Source organism: Ahaetulla prasina, chromosome 4, assembly GCF_028640845.1.
Source record: "Ahaetulla prasina isolate Xishuangbanna chromosome 4, ASM2864084v1, whole genome shotgun sequence".
Classification (NCBI taxonomy): Eukaryota; Metazoa; Chordata; class Lepidosauria; order Squamata; family Colubridae; genus Ahaetulla; species Ahaetulla prasina.
Genome location: NC_080542.1, coordinates 89787347 through 89806710, shown reverse-complemented (window position 1 = coordinate 89806710; position 19364 = coordinate 89787347). Strand labels below are relative to the sequence as shown.

General features: G+C 41.3%; 1 protein-coding gene across 3 annotated transcripts in view; it reads right to left on the bottom strand.

The window, feature by feature from the left end:
- ENTPD3 (ectonucleoside triphosphate diphosphohydrolase 3) overlaps positions 1–19364 on the bottom strand; it is a 38475-nt gene that overhangs the window by 16331 nt on the left and 2780 nt on the right. For all 3 annotated transcript variants that reach the window (XM_058183120.1, XM_058183119.1, XM_058183121.1), the window contains exons 2-3: positions 4430–4557; positions 1125–1242 (exon numbers count right to left, since the gene is read on the bottom strand). In XM_058183120.1, coding sequence (XP_058039103.1) covers positions 1125–1242; positions 4430–4537 — 226 coding nt within the window. In that variant the 5' untranslated portion in view covers positions 4538–4557. The remainder of the gene's footprint in view (positions 1–1124; positions 1243–4429; positions 4558–19364) is intronic.

Sequence of the window (19364 nt, the reverse complement as noted above, 5' to 3'; positions counted from 1 at the left end):
TTGTAAGGAAGGCAGAATGGAACTATTTCTCCATTTCCTTTATTTCAAACTGTCCAGGTTAAACAATAAGCAAAATGTCTTTTTTGGAATTTATTCTAGGAGGTCAAGCACTATATGTTTGAACAGAGTATATGAAAAGAATACCTTTAATCTGCTACAATTGATTGATACATGATATGCCTCAATTTACTCTTTATTTGAGCATATCCAAAGATACGTGTGATGGAGGAAGATAGCACCTAGAAAGACTGATGATCCATTCTAAAATGAGGAATATTCCAATATGTGGTCCTGAACTTTAAAAGAATTCTGATCATGTAAAATAATCAGACTGAGAATCTGCTTGAGAATGCTGAAAACTGTGACTTGTCTATTCTTTCATTAGCTGTAAAAGCAGAGCTTTAAAAACTAGTAACTTCCAGATAGGAGGCTAACACTGGAAAGAACATCAAATGCTGCCATGGATGTTTCAATTCCTAATTGTCTGCATGAGTGGAGAGGTTTGTGAGTTTGTATCCATTAGTGAAGAACTCATTTAACATACAAATCTGCCTGATTAGAGAATACATACTATCTCAAAAAATGACACCCTTGCATGGAGAATTCAAAAGCAACAGATCAAACAGCATTTAAAGTCTGGTTAATTTGGAAATTACTTTGTCTAAAACATGAAAGGTTAGTGATGAAAACTGGTGAGACCTGATCAGGTCAGGTTACATATTCTTCTTATGAAACTCAATGACTATACAGATAATCTTTTTATCAGACTGACTCCTCTTATTTTAAGATATAGAGAAAAGAAGAAAGAAGAATGATAAAGATCCATAGAATTAATGAGATAAAAGCGTACACATATCCTCTGTTAGTGTAATAGTTCCATAGTCATGAATGTAACCATTTATGTATGGTTTTGTCTGGTAAGATTCCAGACTTGAAAATCTGTCCTTTTGCTGTAGCAATTCTAAGCAGAGAAGACCTCATTGACTCAGAATCCAAAATCATTTTATAATGCACTCTATTGACTCAGACATAAACTGATTGTCCTTATTCTCTTCCATCAAGACAATTCAATCCTTGTGATCTTTTTTTTACTCCATGCAATTATTTCAATATTTCTTCCTCACCTTTCACATTACACTTGAAGGTTTGACTTACTACTCCAGTATTATTTTCTTTTTCTGCTGGCCATTCATATACATAGACTGTTGTCCGAGATGAACCAGCATCAAGCACTATTCCATACTGAGGAGGGCAGAGAGAAAACACAGATTATAATCCCAAAAAGTAGCCACTGAGTTCTTATACAAGTCCAGTATTCTATATTTTTATTATTTAACTTTGATGATATTTGTGCGGTCCTAATGCGAGCCAGAGGGGGGGGGGAGGGAGAGGGAGAGAGAGAAACTCTACAGCAGAGGTGTCAAACTGAATTTCTTCAAGGGCTAGATCAGCATTGTATTTCTCCTCCATGGTCCGGGCAGGGAAAGATGGGACAGACGCCTCCTGCAGCACTCTGCTGGCCAAAACTCTGCTGGCCATATGCCCCCCGCTGTGCCCCATTTTGGCCAACAGAGAGCTACAGAAAACCATCCAGGCTGAAAACTGGGCACGTGGGGCGCATATGGCCCCTGTACCCCATTTGGCTGCCAGAGGCACTACAGGCCAGTCCTTTGTTATTTCCAAGCCGGCTCCGCAAGCCAGTTTTAAGCATCCCACAGGCCAGATCCGACCCATGGGCCTTGAGTTTAAAACCCGTTTACAGCAACAGGAACTCTTTTTTTCTTTCTGATCACATGACCTGATCCCCTGACTCTTCCAAAGCCCCTGGCCATATCCATCATTAGTAATAATGATGTTTTGATTTATTAACAGAGCCTTTCCCAATAAGGTGCCTTCTGGATGCGTTGGACTTCACGGCCCTAAATCTGCAGCCATCATGGTACTCATCTATATTAAAATCCAATGCATCTTAAGAGCACCATGTTGGAGACAGTATCTTTCACAACTATGAGAGCTGATAGAGAGGCAGGCAGCCCAGGCCATACAAATCATCAACACATCATATGAAGGCTTGGGTGATTCCATCCACATTCCACATGATACTAATGTCATAACTGCTCCATTTTAACCTTTGTTCAAATGAGCACTGAACAAGTTCTGAGGGTAGATATTGTAATGCCAACAATTCCTACTCATAGTTACTTATGCCCTAGTCATCTCCCATCTTGATTATTGCAATGCACTCTACACGGGGCTGCCCCTGAAAAGCATCCAAAAGCTCCAGTTGATTCAAAATGCAGCGGCCCGCATGGTTTTGTGCAGACATCAGTGTGCACACATATCACCTCTCCTGTAGAAACTGCATTGATTGCCAATTTGCTTCCGGGTGCAATTCAAGGTCCTGGTTGTCACCTTTAAAACCATTCATGGCTTGGTTATCTGAGGGACCATCTCTTGCTAATCATATCTACTTGACCCACTAGAGCGGGGAGGCAAGGAATATTGTGGGTCTTGTCCCCTAATGAGATACATCTGGGGGGACCCAAAAGAAGGGCCTTCTCCATCGTGATTCCCCTCTGGAGCATCATCCCCTCCCCCCGGAGACTGGTCCCCACTCTAACACTTTTGGAAGGCCCTGAAGTCATAGTTCTGCTGGTGGGCCTCGGGAACACAGAATGGGATGGAGCCCATTAAATGGCTAGTATGAATGTGTGTTGTCGCTAGGGTGGGGTGGGAGGTAGGGTTATTATTTCATTATTTTACTTTTTATTCTACTTTTTACTTTTTATTGTTTTTATTTCTTTTATACAATATGGTTTTATAGCCTTGTAAGCCACCTTGTTTCACCATGTGCAAGTAGGCAGCAATATAAATTTTCTAAATAAATAAATAAAATGCCACTCTCAGATTAATATCTGAATATGGAATGTTTCGGTCAGCCTGCCTTTTGCCTTTAGGCAGCAAAATAATTCAAATCAGGGCTTGATTTTCATAAAACTTGCTATGCAGCAGGCACAATTATTCAAGAGAAATAAATGCAATGCCTCTTTGCATTCACAAAATGAGTTTCATTTTTCCTTCACTGAGGCTACAGTATACATCTGACTTTTGAGGATTTACAATGTTCTCTAAAGATCCATCTTGTAATCCAGGGTAAAAATGCAGTGGAACTCTCATGCTCAGATACTTGTGACTCACACAGAAACAATAAAGGTGATCCATGTGTGACTAAGTATTATTACTGTAGTATTCTGAGGTAATAATATTGTCCATTGAATTCAGAGGCCCCCAGACCAGTATATTTAACATGGTCTTGTTTTATAAGAAATAAAGTATTTTAGACAGTAATCATAAACAGGCTGGATGAGGGAACAAATCTTGATGAGCTCCAGAAGACTTTCTTAGTTATTTATTTGGAAATAAGTAAATTTGCTTGGTATTATAGCACTAATTGCAAAGTACTGTATGGCTAGTGAAGATTAGTTTTTAAAAGAAGCAAATGGCACAAGTCCAAAATATTACAGGGAACACAATTTATCTCCTGCCCCGCTCTACTGCCTTGTTTAGAACTAGAACTATTTTCCCTTAACTATTGTTTACAATGATTCAGAAGATATGGTTTGGATCACTGCCAGCCACCCGGTTTCTGAAATTCATTAAAACAGTGCATTTTTTTTTCATGTTTCTGCGTGAGTCTGAAAAATGTTATTGCCACTTAGAGTTCCATTAATTTCTTCAACAGAATTACTCTTGCAATGCATCTCAAATTCTGAACTTACTCCATCAGTAATTTCCCCCTTTTTCTTCTATCTTGGAATTGATAATTAGAAGAATAGTACCATCAACAAGTTGTAACTGGTATGGGAAGCTAGTAGTTACACCCATCAAATCCAAATCTTGTCTTAAGAAAAATTTGTATAATTAAAATGCATCCTTTCACAAGGAGCTGTATAGCTTCAGATTTTTAAAAGAAATTGTTCAGAAATATTCTCAATACAAACTTCACATATTACATAATTATTAATTTAATTACCAAAGTACAAAGTTAACTATTCTTGATTGGCATTTTATGTTAAAACTTTTTTATAATTATGACAGCTTCCTTTTAATTGGTCAGCTAAAACCTACCATGTACTGCATCCCCCCCCCCTCAATTTATCTAAGCAAAACACCATCAGGTTGTCTATCCTTGTCTTTTAACAAAGTGCTGGCTAAGGATTATAGTTGTTAAAGTGCAGCACATCTGGAGAACATCTAGAAAAAAGAAAATATCCAGGTTCTGGGCTAAGTGTGGAAACTAGTTGTAGTTTCTCCCTGGGCTAAGCATTTTCAGGTAATTTGTTTTCAATATTATGTCATTGCCTCAGCAGTTGATATCTCAGTTAAACATCAGATGTTACGAAAGTCCTAGCTTATTATTTAAGCCTACCTTTAGACCTGGAGAAAGGATCTGTTTCCGATTCATCTGAACAAGTGTAATAGTAACAATAATTGCAATGCTTAAAAGCAGAAAGATTAAGGTGACAGTGGTTGGCATTTTGTACTACACTTGGAAACCTAAAAATAAAAAGAAAAATGACATTAATAATTTTTGAAGGAAACAGTTTCTTAAAATGAACTTTAACACCTGAGGTCCAAGGTCATTAGTGAGATGAGGAAGGTGACTATAGATAAGTCTACTGGACTGAATACAGGCCTTGTATGGTTTTATCTGTATAGATAAGATGACAACTTCCAAAATTCCTTGGACATCTGAAAGGCCTTAGCTGGAAAGACTGAATTAGTTGTGTAATAGATACATTTTATTGCATATATAGCAGATATATTATTATTTGCTAGAATTGCCTTCTTTTTTCCTTTTTTCACCACAGAACTTATGTCTTGTTTTGAGCAAAAATTTAACAAATAGATTTTGTAATTTTGATTTGTCTGATCTGCAACTTTTTTACATACTATAAAGAAGCATTTCAGATTATATCTGAATTAAAAGCTATCTGATAATATGCATATCATTGAATGAGGCATAGGCAAATTGGTGAACCAACACCATGGTTAATGTCCACAGAAGCTTTCCCCAAATGAATGCCTTCTAGAAACTATGATTTTTAAAATGCCACGTCTAAGCAATTCAAGATACTGTGACAGTCTTATCTGCTATGTGTGTTTTCCAATAGCTTATTCATATATGACTTTCCCAAGCATTGGTAGAAGTGAATGTTCAATGGTGTTAAGTATATTGTCACAGGATATAAGCTGTTCCAGGTAAAGCTGCCTTTTGCAATTGACTGATGGTGATTTTGTCACTGCTGATGGTATTCAAATGGTGTTCCGGAAATTACATAAGGACCTATCTTTGCTTTCTTTTGCCATAGTATTTTCAGGTCTCTTGTTTTTTTTTGACAATTATTTCTCTTCCATTCTGCTCTGTTCATGAATTGCATGATCCAGCTTTATTATTATTATCATTAGCTTGCATTTTATTTATGTCATAACAATCACAAACTAATTTTTTTCACCAGTTATTTGTAATAAGATTACAAATTTTCAGATTCCTTTGATGCATTAGATTCTATGATGTAGCTATATTCTATGCCTCCAAATACCTCCAAGTATATGGATCTCTTGACATACATGTGCTAAAGAGAAAAGGAGCAGAAAAGATTGCTATATTTCTCCCAGGACATATCTCGAGAGTGGATTTGAATCTCAGATTTGTGAAGCAGTCTGGCTAGAATTGTCTCTTTTGTAAAATTGAGAAGGAATCTCTGCTTTCCCCTGTAGCATGGAATTATGGAAGCTCTCTACTTCCATTGAGGACCTGTATACTGCACGAATCAAGAAGAGGGCCGTGAAAATATTTGCAGATCCCTCGCATCCTGGACATAAACTGTTTCAACTCCTACCCTCAAAACGACGCTATAGAGCACTGCACATCAGAACAACTAGACACAAGAACAGTTTTTTCCCGAAGGCCATCACTCTGCTAAACAAATAATTCCCTCAACACTGTCAGACTATTTACTGAATCTGCACTACTATTAATCGTTTCATAGTTCCCATCGCCAATCTCTTTCCACTTATGACTATATGACTATAACTTGTTGCTGGCAATCCTTATGATTTATATTGATATATTGATCATCAATTGTGTTGTAAATGTTGTACCTTGATGAACGTATCTTTTCTTTTATGTACACTGAGAGCATATGCACCAAGACAAATTCTTTGTGTGTCCAATCACACTTGGCCAATAAAAAATTCTATTCTATTCTATTCTATTCTAGAAATGCTCCTTGTTGAATTCAATGAGTAAGATTCAAGACTATGACCCTGCCAATCTAGATCTATGAGAATGGCTTTCTCCACAGAATTCTTTTACCGATCTGAAATAAATCAGGAGTTCCAGTCAATCAATTGACTCTCTTTGTATATATTTGGTTATCAGTATTTGAATAGGGATCAAATAGGGCCTGAATCATAAAAGTGCAAATGTTAACAATTACTTCCAGGTCTCACTTTCAATTGCAATTGCACTAGCACTCAATTATTATGTTGCAATCTAATACAAGAAATGGAGTTCTACTTGTTACTCTAATTGTGTTAATGATGAAGATTGCAGTATTCCCATTATTTATATTATCTCAGTAAAGTCAGACTAATTAGCTTTTACAGCTTCTTCAGCAGGGCAAACATCCACAAAGTTTAAAACAGTTGTTTAAAAGGGCATTCTGTCCACAGATAACATAATGAAATACCAGGTTATGAGATTTTAACCTAGCATTTTGTAAAAATCCAAACCAAGTTGTTCATTTATGGGTAAGCATATTGTGAAAATCCAGGGAAAAAACCCCTTGGTTTGATTTAGTAATGCATGGTTAAATTAATCATAAATAAAGTGGGTAGGTAATAAGGTTTAGAATATTAATGGACTGCCTATGTTGGGATACTGTGTTTCCCCGAAAATAAGACCCAGTCTTAGTTTCTTTTAGGCCCCAAAATAAGCACCAGGTCTTTCAGAGGAAATCTTACCCACTCCTCAGGACCATTGCAACCAAGCCTCCCACGCCCCAACACCTGACATGCTGCTGCCCGATTTCTTCTGTAGCAGCTCATGACCAGACACCGCATGGCTCATTGTGCAGCCTGTATAAGCTTGTCTCCAAGCTGTAAAGTTGTTTGTGAGCTCTTTTTCAGCTGATTAAAACAGTTTCAACTTCTGGAGGTTTTTTTTGGTTTTTTTAGGAAGTAATGTTTTAAAAAGTTACCATCAGCTATCCTTTTCCTTTTGGCTAAATTCCTCTAAGTGCACTCCAACCATTTTCACTTGACTGCACTTCCTTTCAGTCTTGCTTCCCTTCTTAAAAGGCAGAAAAGAATGCAAGCCAAGTATACATATGGTATGCTGCTTCTTGAAGTGGGATGCAGCAAGGCTTGTCGCACAGGTGCCACCATTTGCAGCAGAATACTGCAAGGTTCATCGCGTCCATGCTGCCACTTGCGGCAGGATGCCACATGGTGTGTTGTACCAGTGTACATGCTAGCAAACCAATTGAGTGACCTGTTATCTTTTGCTGAGGTGGCATACAATAATATTGTACATAGCAGCATGGGCTTCTCACCTTTCAAGGTGGCCACAGGGGTGGAGTTTGTCCCAATGCCTGAGTTCCCTCAGGAGCCCCCTTCCTCAATAAGCCTGACTGAATGGATAGACTCCCTGCAGGAGGCTTGAGGGAATGTAAAACGGGCATTCAAAAGCCTTTTTACATAGAAGAGAAAGTTTACCTCTCCTCCAAATACCTGAAACTGAAGCTGCCATGTAAAAGCTGTGTCCTAAGTTTACAGGACATTTTCCCATCATAAAAATCATTAACTCAGTCATGGGGGAGCTGAATCTCCCATGCCTGTTGGGGAAAATACATCTGCTCTTCCACAGTAATTTTTTGAAGCCAGTGATAGGTTTGGAGCTAAGGCCAGTAGCTCGGGACGCTCCAGATCCCATCAAAGTGCAGAAAGAGACCCGCTATCAGGGGTGAAATACTTCCGGTTTGGACTGGCTCGCACGATCCAGTAGCGATGGCGGCTGCTGGTTCGGAGGACCGGTAGCAAAAATCCCTAGCCCCGCACCCCCCGCCTCTGCTGAGCCGCACCATCAGCAGAGGTTTTTTTTTTACTTTTAAAAGCAGATTTTTTTTCAACTGAAACATGCGTTTAAAAGTAAAAAAAAAGACTTTGAGGATCCCGCCCCTCAGCTGAGATTGGCAGAACCTTTAAACTTAAAAAAAAAAATTAAGGCTCCTCTGGCAATCTCACCCGAGTTCCTCATCAGCAGAATCTTTAAAAACATGTTTTCTGTGGAAAACATGTAGAAAACCTCCTTTTAAGAGATTCTAAGGCACTTACCTGATTACTGATCGACCGCATGGATTTTTTCCCAGCCCAAAAGCCCCAGTTTCACTTTCAGCACCAGATAGAACTAATCTAAACTTAGCTAATCTATATCATCACTGAGCAACTAATGCTGGCTGGCTTTGCTGGCTGAGGAACTCTGGGAATTGAAGTCCACAAACCTTAATAATGAAATAAAATATTTGTGCAGCTTTCTGAGATTTGGTGTGTTTCTGTAGTGTTTCACTCTAACTACACAAACACACAAAATCTCAGAAAGCTGTATGTGGTATTTTGTATGTGTGTGTGTGTGTGTGTGTGTGTGTGTGTGTGTGTGTGTGAATTGTGTTGTGTGTGTGTGAATTGTGTTGTGTGTGTGTAAAGTGTGAAAATTGGTTTTTGAGCTTTTTGTGGCTGTGTGAAGTGTGAAGTGCAGCTGCTTTTAAATTGTGTGTGAGTCAATTGTGTTGTGTTGTGTGTGTGTAAAGTGTAAAAGTTGGTTTTTGTACCTATTGTTTTTTATACTTTGTTTATTATTTTTATTATTTATTGCCCACCCAGTCATCTGACCACCAAGCCATGCCCACCAATTAAGCCACACCCAGTAGGGAAAATTTTTAGATTTCACCCCTGCCCACTATGAAGTAAAAAGCATCCTGGATTCTAGACTATACAAGGGGAGGTTACAGTACAAGGGGAGGTTACAGTACTAGACTATACAAGGGGAGGTTACAGTGGAAGGGCTATCCTTTTCAGAAGCCGTTTGGGTGAAAAGTCGAAGTGTAAGAGCAGCGGGCTGATCAGAAAATTCCATGAGAAAAATCCCCAGATGCCAAAAGGACAGCTGTGTGGTGGCAGGCGTGGCTAAGGAAAAATTAACCAGTCTGCATTTGGTATTTTCCACATATTTCTCACTAATTACTGTGTTTCCTTGAAAATACGACCAGGTCTTATTCCCTTTTGGCCCCCAAAAGAAGCACTGGGGCTTATTTTTGGGGGGTTGTTAATTTTTTTGAATGCCACCATTGCAAGTTGGGGGCATGGAGATGCCCGACATGCTTACCTCAGGACTCCACACCCTGACAACTGCCTGGTGGTGGCAGCATCACCAGCCATATGCAGCAGGAGCCCACGTGGCCACTAAATCACTTCTTCTGGACTGGCGCAGCACCAGAGCAGGAGGCTGAACAATGCAGCCAGGCAAAACACTCCATTCTGATGGAGAAATGAGGGCAACTCAAACCTATAGCTGCTTGTAAATGGGATGCTTTGAAATGGAGCACCCCATTTGCAAGCAGACCAAGCTTCGTCTCCCTCTGGGCAAAAATTGCATGGCAGAGCCAAGTGGAGGCAGAGGCATGGGGGATGGGGGAGGCAGACATGCCCAACATGTCACCCACTCTATCCCACTGTCTCTTGGCTTGCCCATGGCCGCACCAGGCAGGCACCCACACTGCCTGGTGTGGCCAATTAGAATTGCCTGCTCCCTCCCCCGTGCCTCTGCCTCCTGCTACCCAAGCCACCACACAAGCCTCCCATGAGCCTCCTGCAAGCCAGTCAGCTGGCAGCACATCCAGATCGCCTGTCTTCTCCTCTGCCTCTGTGATCAGACTTACAGATATCTACGCTGTGCCAAGGTTCTGGTGAGCCATGCCCATCCCCTGGGCTTATTTTCAGGGTAGGGCTTATATTAGGCCCACCCCCAAAAATCAGGCTGTTGTTTTTGGGGTGGGTCTTATTTTTGGGGGTTGTTAATTTTTTTGAATGCCACCATTGCAAGTTGGGGGCATGGAGATGCCCGACATGCTTACCTCAGGACTCCACACCCTGACAACTGCCTGGTGGTGGCAGCATCACCAGCCATATGCAGCAGGAGCCCACGTGGCCACTAAATCACTTCTTCTGGACTGGCGCAGCACCAGAGCAGGAGGCTGAACAATGCAGCCAGGCAAAACACTCCATTCTGATGGAGAAATGAGGGCAACTCAAACCTATAGCTGCTTGTAAATGGGATGCTTTGAAATGGAGCACCCCATTTGCAAGCAGACCAAGCTTCGTCTCCCTCTGGGCAAAAATTGCATGGCAGAGCCAAGTGGAGGCAGAGGCATGGGGGATGGGGGAGGCAGACATGCCCAACATGTCACCCACTCTATCCCACTGTCTCTTGGCTTGCCCATGGCCGCACCAGGCAGGCACCCACACTGCCTGGTGTGGCCAATTAGAATTGCCTGCTCCCTCCCCCGTGCCTCTGCCTCCTGCTACCCAAGCCACCACACAAGCCTCCCATGAGCCTCCTGCAAGCCAGTCAGCTGGCAGCACATCCAGATCGCCTGTCTTCTCCTCTGCCTCTGTGATCAGACTTACAGATATCTACGCTGTGCCAAGGTTCTGGTGAGCCATGCCCATCCCCTGGGCTTATTTTCAGGGTAGGGCTTATATTAGGCCCACCCCCAAAAATCAGGCTGTTGTTTTTGGGGTGGGTCTTATTTTTGGGGAAACACAGTAGGGGGGACAGCTGACTGTCAACTTCAAACCAAACCTGGCCACAACCATCTTTCCATTCCTCAGTTGCCACATAGGGGGAAGGGGAAAGGAGGTTTGAATGCGTTATTAAACCATTATATTAGACCATCTGCTAAAAATTAAGGAACATTTCTTTAAGGAGCAGCTTTCTTTAATCTCACCCCCGCCTGTCTTTACAAACACGGAGGAGATTCTAACACAGGAGGAGGCAATTCCCACGGAGCCATGGATTACTAAAAGAACCAAACGACGGAAACGAAAGAAAAGAGGTAAACGATCTGGGATCTTAATCAAGCTAAGAACTCGCATTAAAACTCCTCTGCCTTCAATTTTCCTAACAAATATACGCTCACTTGCAAATAAGATGGATGAAATACTCCTCTTAAACAAATACTATTCTGATTTTCGCAATTCAGCAGTCCTATGCTTCTCTGAAACCTGGTTAAATGAATCAATTGAAAATAGCAGCCTGAACATTCCAGGATTTCAAATTGAACGATCAGACAGGATTCCAGAAACAGCTGGTAAAAAGAAAGGAGGAGGCTTATGCCTATATATTAGCAGAAACTGGTGTCAAAATTTTAAAATAATTTACAAATTCTGTGACAACAATTTAGAGACTCTAATTATCAACTGCAAACCTTACTATTCGCCTCGTGAATTTTCCTCATTTCTTCTAATTGCTGTTTATGTCCCACCACAAGCCTGTGTAAACAAGGCATTACGAACTCTAGCTGACCAAATCATGGAGGCTGAAGCCTGATTCACTGGCCATTGTTTTGGGAGATCTAAACAAGGCAAACTTAAGGAAAGAGTTACCAAAATACTTTCAGCATGTCAATTGTCCCACCAGAGGCAAGAATACTCTAGACCATTGCTACACAACACTAAAAGATGCCTATCGGTCTTTACCACGTGCAGCTGAAGGACACTCTGATCATTGCATGATTCACCTTGTACCTGCTTACAGGCAAAGATTTAAAGCCACAAAACCAATAATTAAATCAGTGAAAACCTGGACGGAGGAATCAGAATTAAAGCTACAGGCATGTTTTGACTGCACTGATTGGAATATTTTTAAAGATACCTCTGCAGACCTGGATGAACTCACAGATACTGTAACATCATATGTCAGCTTCTGTGAAGACCTATGTGTACCTACAAGGAACTTGCGAATACACAGTAACAACAAACCTTGGTTTACACCTAAACTTAAGCAGCTACGACATTCCAAAGAAGAGGCCTACAGAAAAGGTGGTGAGATGCTGTACAGTCAGGCCAGAGGTGCGCTGACAAGGGAGATCAGAGTAGCAGGAAGAGGCTGCTCTGAGGAGCTGAGGAATCAGTTTTCAGCAAATGAACCAGCAAACATGTGGAAAACTCTTATTTATTTTATTTATTTATTAATCATATTTATATACCGCCCTATCTCCCGAAGGACTTAAAAATATCACCGGCTATGGCAAACCTCCTTCCCAGGCTGAAGGTAATCAACAACTGGCATATGACCTGAATGAGTTTTACTACAGGTTTGAAAGGAAACTACAGGCACCTACCTCCACAACCCCCATCTCAGACACACCAACAACAGCCAAGTCTCCTACAACTGACCCCATTTCATTGGGTTCACAACCCCTAGTGATCACAAAAAAGGAAGTGCAGGACCTATTTCACAGACAAAAGCCAGGAAAAGCTCCAGGCCCAGACAAGATAACTCCTTCTTGCTTAAAAGTCTGTGCTGACCAATTGGCCCCCATCTTCACCCATATTTTCAAAAAATCACTAGAGATGTGTTATGTTCCTTCTTGCTTCAAATGCTCTACCATCATCCCAGTGCCGAAGAAGCCCACCATCAAGGAACTGAATGATTACAGACCAGTTGCTTTAACATCTGTAGTCATGAAAACCTTTGAAAGGCTAGTGCTTTCCTACCTGAAAACCATCACGGATCCGCTGTTAGACCCCTTGCAATTTGCATACCGAGCAAATACAGGAGGGGCGGGAGGACCCCCTACAAGGGCGTGCCGAGGAGTTTAACGGTTATCTATACGACAAAATCGTTCAGCTTCGGGACGGATTGGATCAAAATTGGGTAGATCCAGGCGAGGGTTCCGAGACCCGTCTTGTTGAGGTGGTTTGGGATGACTTTGATCCTGTGACTCCCGAGGACATGGACAGGTTGCTGGGTAGACTGAACGCCACCACATGTTTACTGGATCCGTGCCCCTCCTGGTTAGTACTGGCTACTCAGGAGGTGACACGAGGCTGGCTCCAGGGGATTACAAATGCTTCTTTGTGGGAGGGGGTCTTTCCCGCTGCCTTGAAAGAGGCGGTGGTGAGACCCCTCCTCAAGAAGCCTTCCCTGGACCCAGCTGTTTTAGGGAATTACCAGCCAGTCTCCAACCTTCGCTTCACGGCGAAGGTTGTAGAGAGTGTGGTGGCATGTCAGCTACCCCAGTACCTGGATGAAGCTGTCTATCTAGACCTGTTCCAGTCCGGCTTCCGGCCCGGATACAGTACGGAGACAGCTTTGGTCGCACTGGTGGATGATCTCTGGAGGGCCAGGGATAGGGGTTACTCCTCTGCCCTGGTCCTATTAGACCTCTCAGCGGCTTTTGATACCATCGACCATGATATCCTGCTGCGCCGGTTGGAGGGGTTGGGAGTGGGAGGCACCGTTTATCAGTGGTTCTCCTCCTACCTCTCTGACCAGACGCAGACGGTGTTGACAGGGGGGCAGAGATCGACTCCAAGGTGCCTCATGTGTGGGGTGCCGCAGGGGTCGATTCTCTCACCCCTCCTGTTCAACATCTATATGAAGCTGCTGGGTGAGATCATCAGTGGCTTTGGGGTGAGTTACCAACTGTAAGCTGATGATACTCAGCTGTACTTTTCCACCCCGGGCCACCCCAGTGAAGCTGTCGAAGTGCTGTCCCGGTGTTTGGAAGCCGTACGGGTCTGGATGGGGAGGAACAGGCTCAAACTTAATCCCTCCAAGACGGAGTGGCTGCGGATGCCGGCACCTCGGTACAGTCAGCTGCAGATGCGGCTGTCTGTCGGGGTGAGTCATTGGCCCCGATGGAGAAGGTACGCAACTTGGGCGTGCTCCTGGATGGTCGGTTGTCCTTTGAAGATCATTTGGCGACCGTCTCCAGGAGAGCTTTTTATCAGGTTCGCCTGATCCGCCAGTTGCGTCCCTTCCTGGACCGGGATGCCTTATGCACAGTCACTCATGCTCTCGTTACCTCTCACCTGGACTACTGCAATGCTCTCTACATGGGGCTCCCCTTGAAGAGCACCCGGAGACTTCAGCTAGTTCAGAATGCGGCTGCGCGGGTTATTGAGGGAGCGGTTCGGAGCTCCCACATAACACCTATCCTGCGCAGACTGCACTGGCTACCTGTTGTTTTCCGGGTGCGCTTCAAGGTATTGGTTACCATCTTTAAAGCGCTCCATGGCCTAGGACCAGGCTATCTACGGGACCGTCTACTGCCGGCCTCTATCTCCCATCGTCCGGTACGCTCCCACAGAGAGGGACTCCTCAGGGTGCCATCAGCCAAACAGTGTCGACTGGCGGCCCCCAGGGGGAGGGCCTTCTCTGTGGGGGCTCCGACCCTGTGGAACGAACTTCCCCTCGGACTTCGACAACTACCTGACCTTAGGACCTTTCGCCGCGAACTTGAAACTTATTTATTTCGTATGGCTGGACTAGCTTGATTTTTATCTTTACATTTTAAGTGAATTTGATGGGTTTTTAAAGTTTTGTAATTTTATGGGGGAGTGTGGTATTTTAACATTTGGGCAAATTTAATTTAGTTTTTTAAGGGATGTTTTTAACTATTGTGTGAATCTGTATTTTATCTGCCTGTTCACCGCCCTGAGTCCTTCGGGAGGAGGGCGGTATACAAATTAAAATATTCATTCATTCATTCATTCATTCATTCATTCATTCATTCATTCAAATAGATCAACAGATGATGCTGTTAATATGGCTCTGCACTACATCCTACAACATCTTGAGTCTCCAAAGACCTATGCAAGGGTCCTTTTTGTATACTTTAGTTCAGCATTCAATACCATCATTCCAGACATTCTTCTAACTAAGCTAAACCAGCTACAGGTACCGGAACAGACTTGTAAGTGGATCACAAGCTTCCTTACAAACAGGAAGCAGCAGGTGAAGCTAAGCAAGATCACATCAAATACCTGTACAATTAGCACAGGGGCCCCCCAAGGCTGTGTGCTCTCCCCACTTCTCTTCTCTCTGTATACCAATGACTGCATCTCCAATGATCCATCTGTTAAGCTACTGAAGTTCGCAGATGACACAACAGTGATTGGTCTCATTCGAGACAATGACGAATCCGCATATAGACAAGAGGTCCAACGACTAGCCTTGTGGTGCCACCAAAACAATCTGGAACTGAACACACACAAAACCGTAGAAATGGTGGTAGACTTTAGGAGAAACCCTTCCATACTTCCACCTCTCACAATACTTGACAACACAGTATCAACAGTAGAAACCTTCAAATTTCTGGGTTCTGTCATATCGCAAGATCTCAAATGGACAGCTAACATCAAAAACATCATTAAAAAAGGACAACAAAGAATGTTCTTTCTGTGCCAACTCAGTAAGTTCAAACTGCCCAAGGAGCTGCTGATCCAATTCTACAGAGGAATTATTGAGTCTGTCATTTGCACCTCTATAACTGTCTGGTTCGGTTCTGCAACCCAACAAGAGAAACACAGACTTCAGAGGATAATTAGAACTGCAGAAAAAATAATTGCTACCAACCTGCCTTCCATTGAGGACCTGTATACTGCACGAATCAAGAAGAGGGCCGTGAAAATATTTGCAGATCCCTCGCATCCTGGACATAAACTGTTTCAACTCCTACCCTCAAAACGACGCTATAGAGCACTGCACCCCAGAACAACTAGACACAAGAACAGTTTTTTCCCGAAGGCCATCACTCTGCTAAACAAATAATTCCCTCAACACTGTCAGACTATTTACTGAATCTGCACTACTATTAATCGTTTCATAGTTCCCATCACCAATCTCTTTCCACTTATGACTGTATGACTATAACTTGTTGCTGGCAATCCTTATGATTTATATTGATATATTGACCATCAATTGTGTTGTAAATGTTGTACCTTGATGAACGTATCTTTTCTTTTATGTACACTGAGAGCATATGCACCAAGACAAATTCCTTGTGTGTCCAATCACACTTGGCCAATAAAATTCTATTCTAAACACAACAAAGAGCTTTCTCATGAGAACCAAGTCTGGCAACAGATAAGGTTGGAGAAGGAGTGCCTGAAGAGTCACAAATTAACACAATTGGCCAACGTGACCTGTGATACTTGGGGATGGGGTTATTTCCTAGTTTAATTATACTGAAACTGCTGGAAAAAATTAGAATTGGTTTTCCATTGAAGCTCTTGATATGATGTACTCGAAAAAGAAGACCTTTGAGAAAGAGCCAAGTCTCAGAGTTCTGATCTGCTTAGGTTCGTTAGTCGGATCCTTCATATTATAGCTGTGTAAAATGTATTCCATGAATATGCTCTATTGGGAGGATGTGTTTTGATTGCACTGTTGGTGGATTAGTAAGTATTCCTTTGAAACACAGTCATTATCCAGTCTTTCTTTTCTGGGTTAGGGTTGTTACTTTGACTTGGTAGATTGTACCAACACAGACTGCTGTCTTTGTGAGTCTCTTTATCACAGAAACATATTTGAATGACCATATTGCCCCCAACAATCTGGGTCCTCATTTTATTAAACTTGCAAGGATGGAAGGCTGAGTTAAGCTTGAACCAGACAGGATCGAACTCTTGGCTGTGGGCAGTTAGCCTGCAATGCTGCATTCCAACCATCATGCTACCACAGCTCCTATATTAACATTCACATATATTACCTAAACTGAGCCTCTGGGCAAGAAGTAGCTAAGAAGCAGTTACTGGAAAAACTATTTAATCAGTTCTTCAAGACCAATATGACTCCAGGATGCATTTATGTAATATTCCTGACAGCAAATACAGAAATGGTTTGCCATTTCTACCTACAATATTTTTTTCAGCTTCTCAATCTAGACCCTCTGAAAGAAAAAACTTCTCTCAGTATTAAGCAGGAGAGCCCCTGATTAGTTCAAGGCCTAAGCAAGGTTAGCCAAATATAATAATCATAAACTGAGAAAGCAACCCAATACCAGATAAATCTAGCTACCGAATATATTCAACTATTATTTCATTCTATAAAAATGTTTCTGTATCTTTTTATAGAATTTATACAATATTTTTATTAATAATAGGAAAAGCAAATAAATAAAAATAAAATAGAAATTTGAATACATATATTTGAGAGTAATTTCATAGGTAAAATGCTGAACATGGATAACTAAACTTTTTATATTTCTCCTTAATATTATGAATATATCAATGTAGTAGTGCTTTCAAATATTATTTTTGTTACATATCTTTGTTTCAAGACTCGCAGGTCCAGAAAAAGAGCCTTTTTAAACAGAAAAGACTTTGGTTCTTTGAGGCCACCTTTGGCTACAAATAATTAACATAGTCAAGCTGTAAAAACAGTTGAGGGCTGGTATCCTCTTTGCTTAACCACAGTGAATCTTCAGCTTATGAGATCACACATGAAAAATTCTTTACTCATCCTTCCTGGATAAACATATTAAAAAATTGAAGAGATGTTTTCTGTAAGAGATTACAAGACTATATAAAAGAAATAGCAATATACTGGCTATATTATTAATATTATTAACCATCTGTCTCCATAAAAACAATAGCTGTTTTAAGAATAGCTAAAATCTCAAGCACCTCTTATATTTCAGTATTAATATCATAAAGGAATATAAGATTAAATAAAGATAGTACAACCAGCTCCAAGCTCATAATTCAATTGCAAGTGATTAACTACATAGGGAAATATTTGTTTCCCAGATTTCATGAAATTGAAAAATGTCATCCCCTATGAAATTAGCTGACTTGTATTGCACTTTGAACTCAACAAATGTGTTAAATACATCTGCTTGAAGAAACATAAACATCTTATGTTTGGATCAGGATGCCCCTCTTTCATGAGTACTAACTTGTTTGTTCATAGGGCTAGTTGGACAATGCAGAAGACATCTCTTTTTGTTCAACTTATATAGCAGAAGAAATGTTTGTTCAACATTTTTTTAAACAGAAAGAAACATACCTTTTTGTTTTTAAAAAGAAGAAACACAACTCGCTTTGATGTCAAAACAAGATGATACCTACAGCTTCAATCGCAACAATACACGAGCACACAATAGATTTAAACTTAATGTGAACCGCTCCAATCTTGATTGTAGAAAATATGACTTCAGTTACAGAGTTGTTAATGCCTGGAATGCACTACCTGACTCTGTGGTCTCTTCCCAAAATCCCCAAAGCTTTAACCAAAGACTATCTACTATTGACCTCACCCCATTCCTAAGAGGTCTGTAACCGGCGTGCATAAGAGCACCAGCATGCCTACCGTTCCTGTCCTAATGTTCCCTTTGATTGTATCCAATTCGTATGGTTATTTCATGCATATACTTATATATACTGTTGTGTTGGACAAATAAAAAAATAAAAAAATAAGATTGGCAACAGCCAATAGAAGGAGGGACTTTGGAAAAGCTGGGAAGTAGAGAAGAGAGGCATTAATAAATGAATTTTGCAAACGGGTGAAGCAGGAATTACTGAGACTTGGTCTGAACATGTCTTAGAATAGAAAATTGCTGCCTTTCAGACTACCGGTAAGAGACAGCAGAGAAAAGACACATAAAAATGATAACTCTTGGGAAGGAGGGGGAAATGGCCTAGCAGGGGAAAACCTTTTTAATCCTTTTCATTTGCAAGGAGGCTTCCCTCCTTGTGCATCTGAATGGTAAACTTCATTGCACTTACCTAGCGTATATAAATGCAACAAGGAATGTGGGACCTAGCAAAGCAAGGGGCTTCACTAGGAACAAAAAAGATCCTCCATCTGTCTTCCAAAATTGTAATCCAAGGTTACATGTCGCTGCTCTCATCTGTTCTTAGACAACTTTAAAACAAGCACAATACTTTCTACAAAAACTTTTTGTCAGTGAGCATAAAAAATCAGGTATAAAATGTGATAGTTTATCACATTTCCCTCCTTTTAAAATATAGGGCAACAAATGTAGAAAGCTATAGTAAAAAAGGGATGATAAAGGAGCGCTTAAGAGAAGAGGACACATGATCTAGCATTGATTGCTGTCCTTAATGAGCCATTAGACATTGAACAACCTCTTTGATGGCATGGATATTAGTAAGCCAGGAAGCTCTTAAATAGATGGCTTATCAAGACAAAGCCTGCATATGAAAGTTAAGTCAAAATCTTACCTAAAATAAAATCAGTGGTGCATGACAAACTACTGTTGAAACTAAGT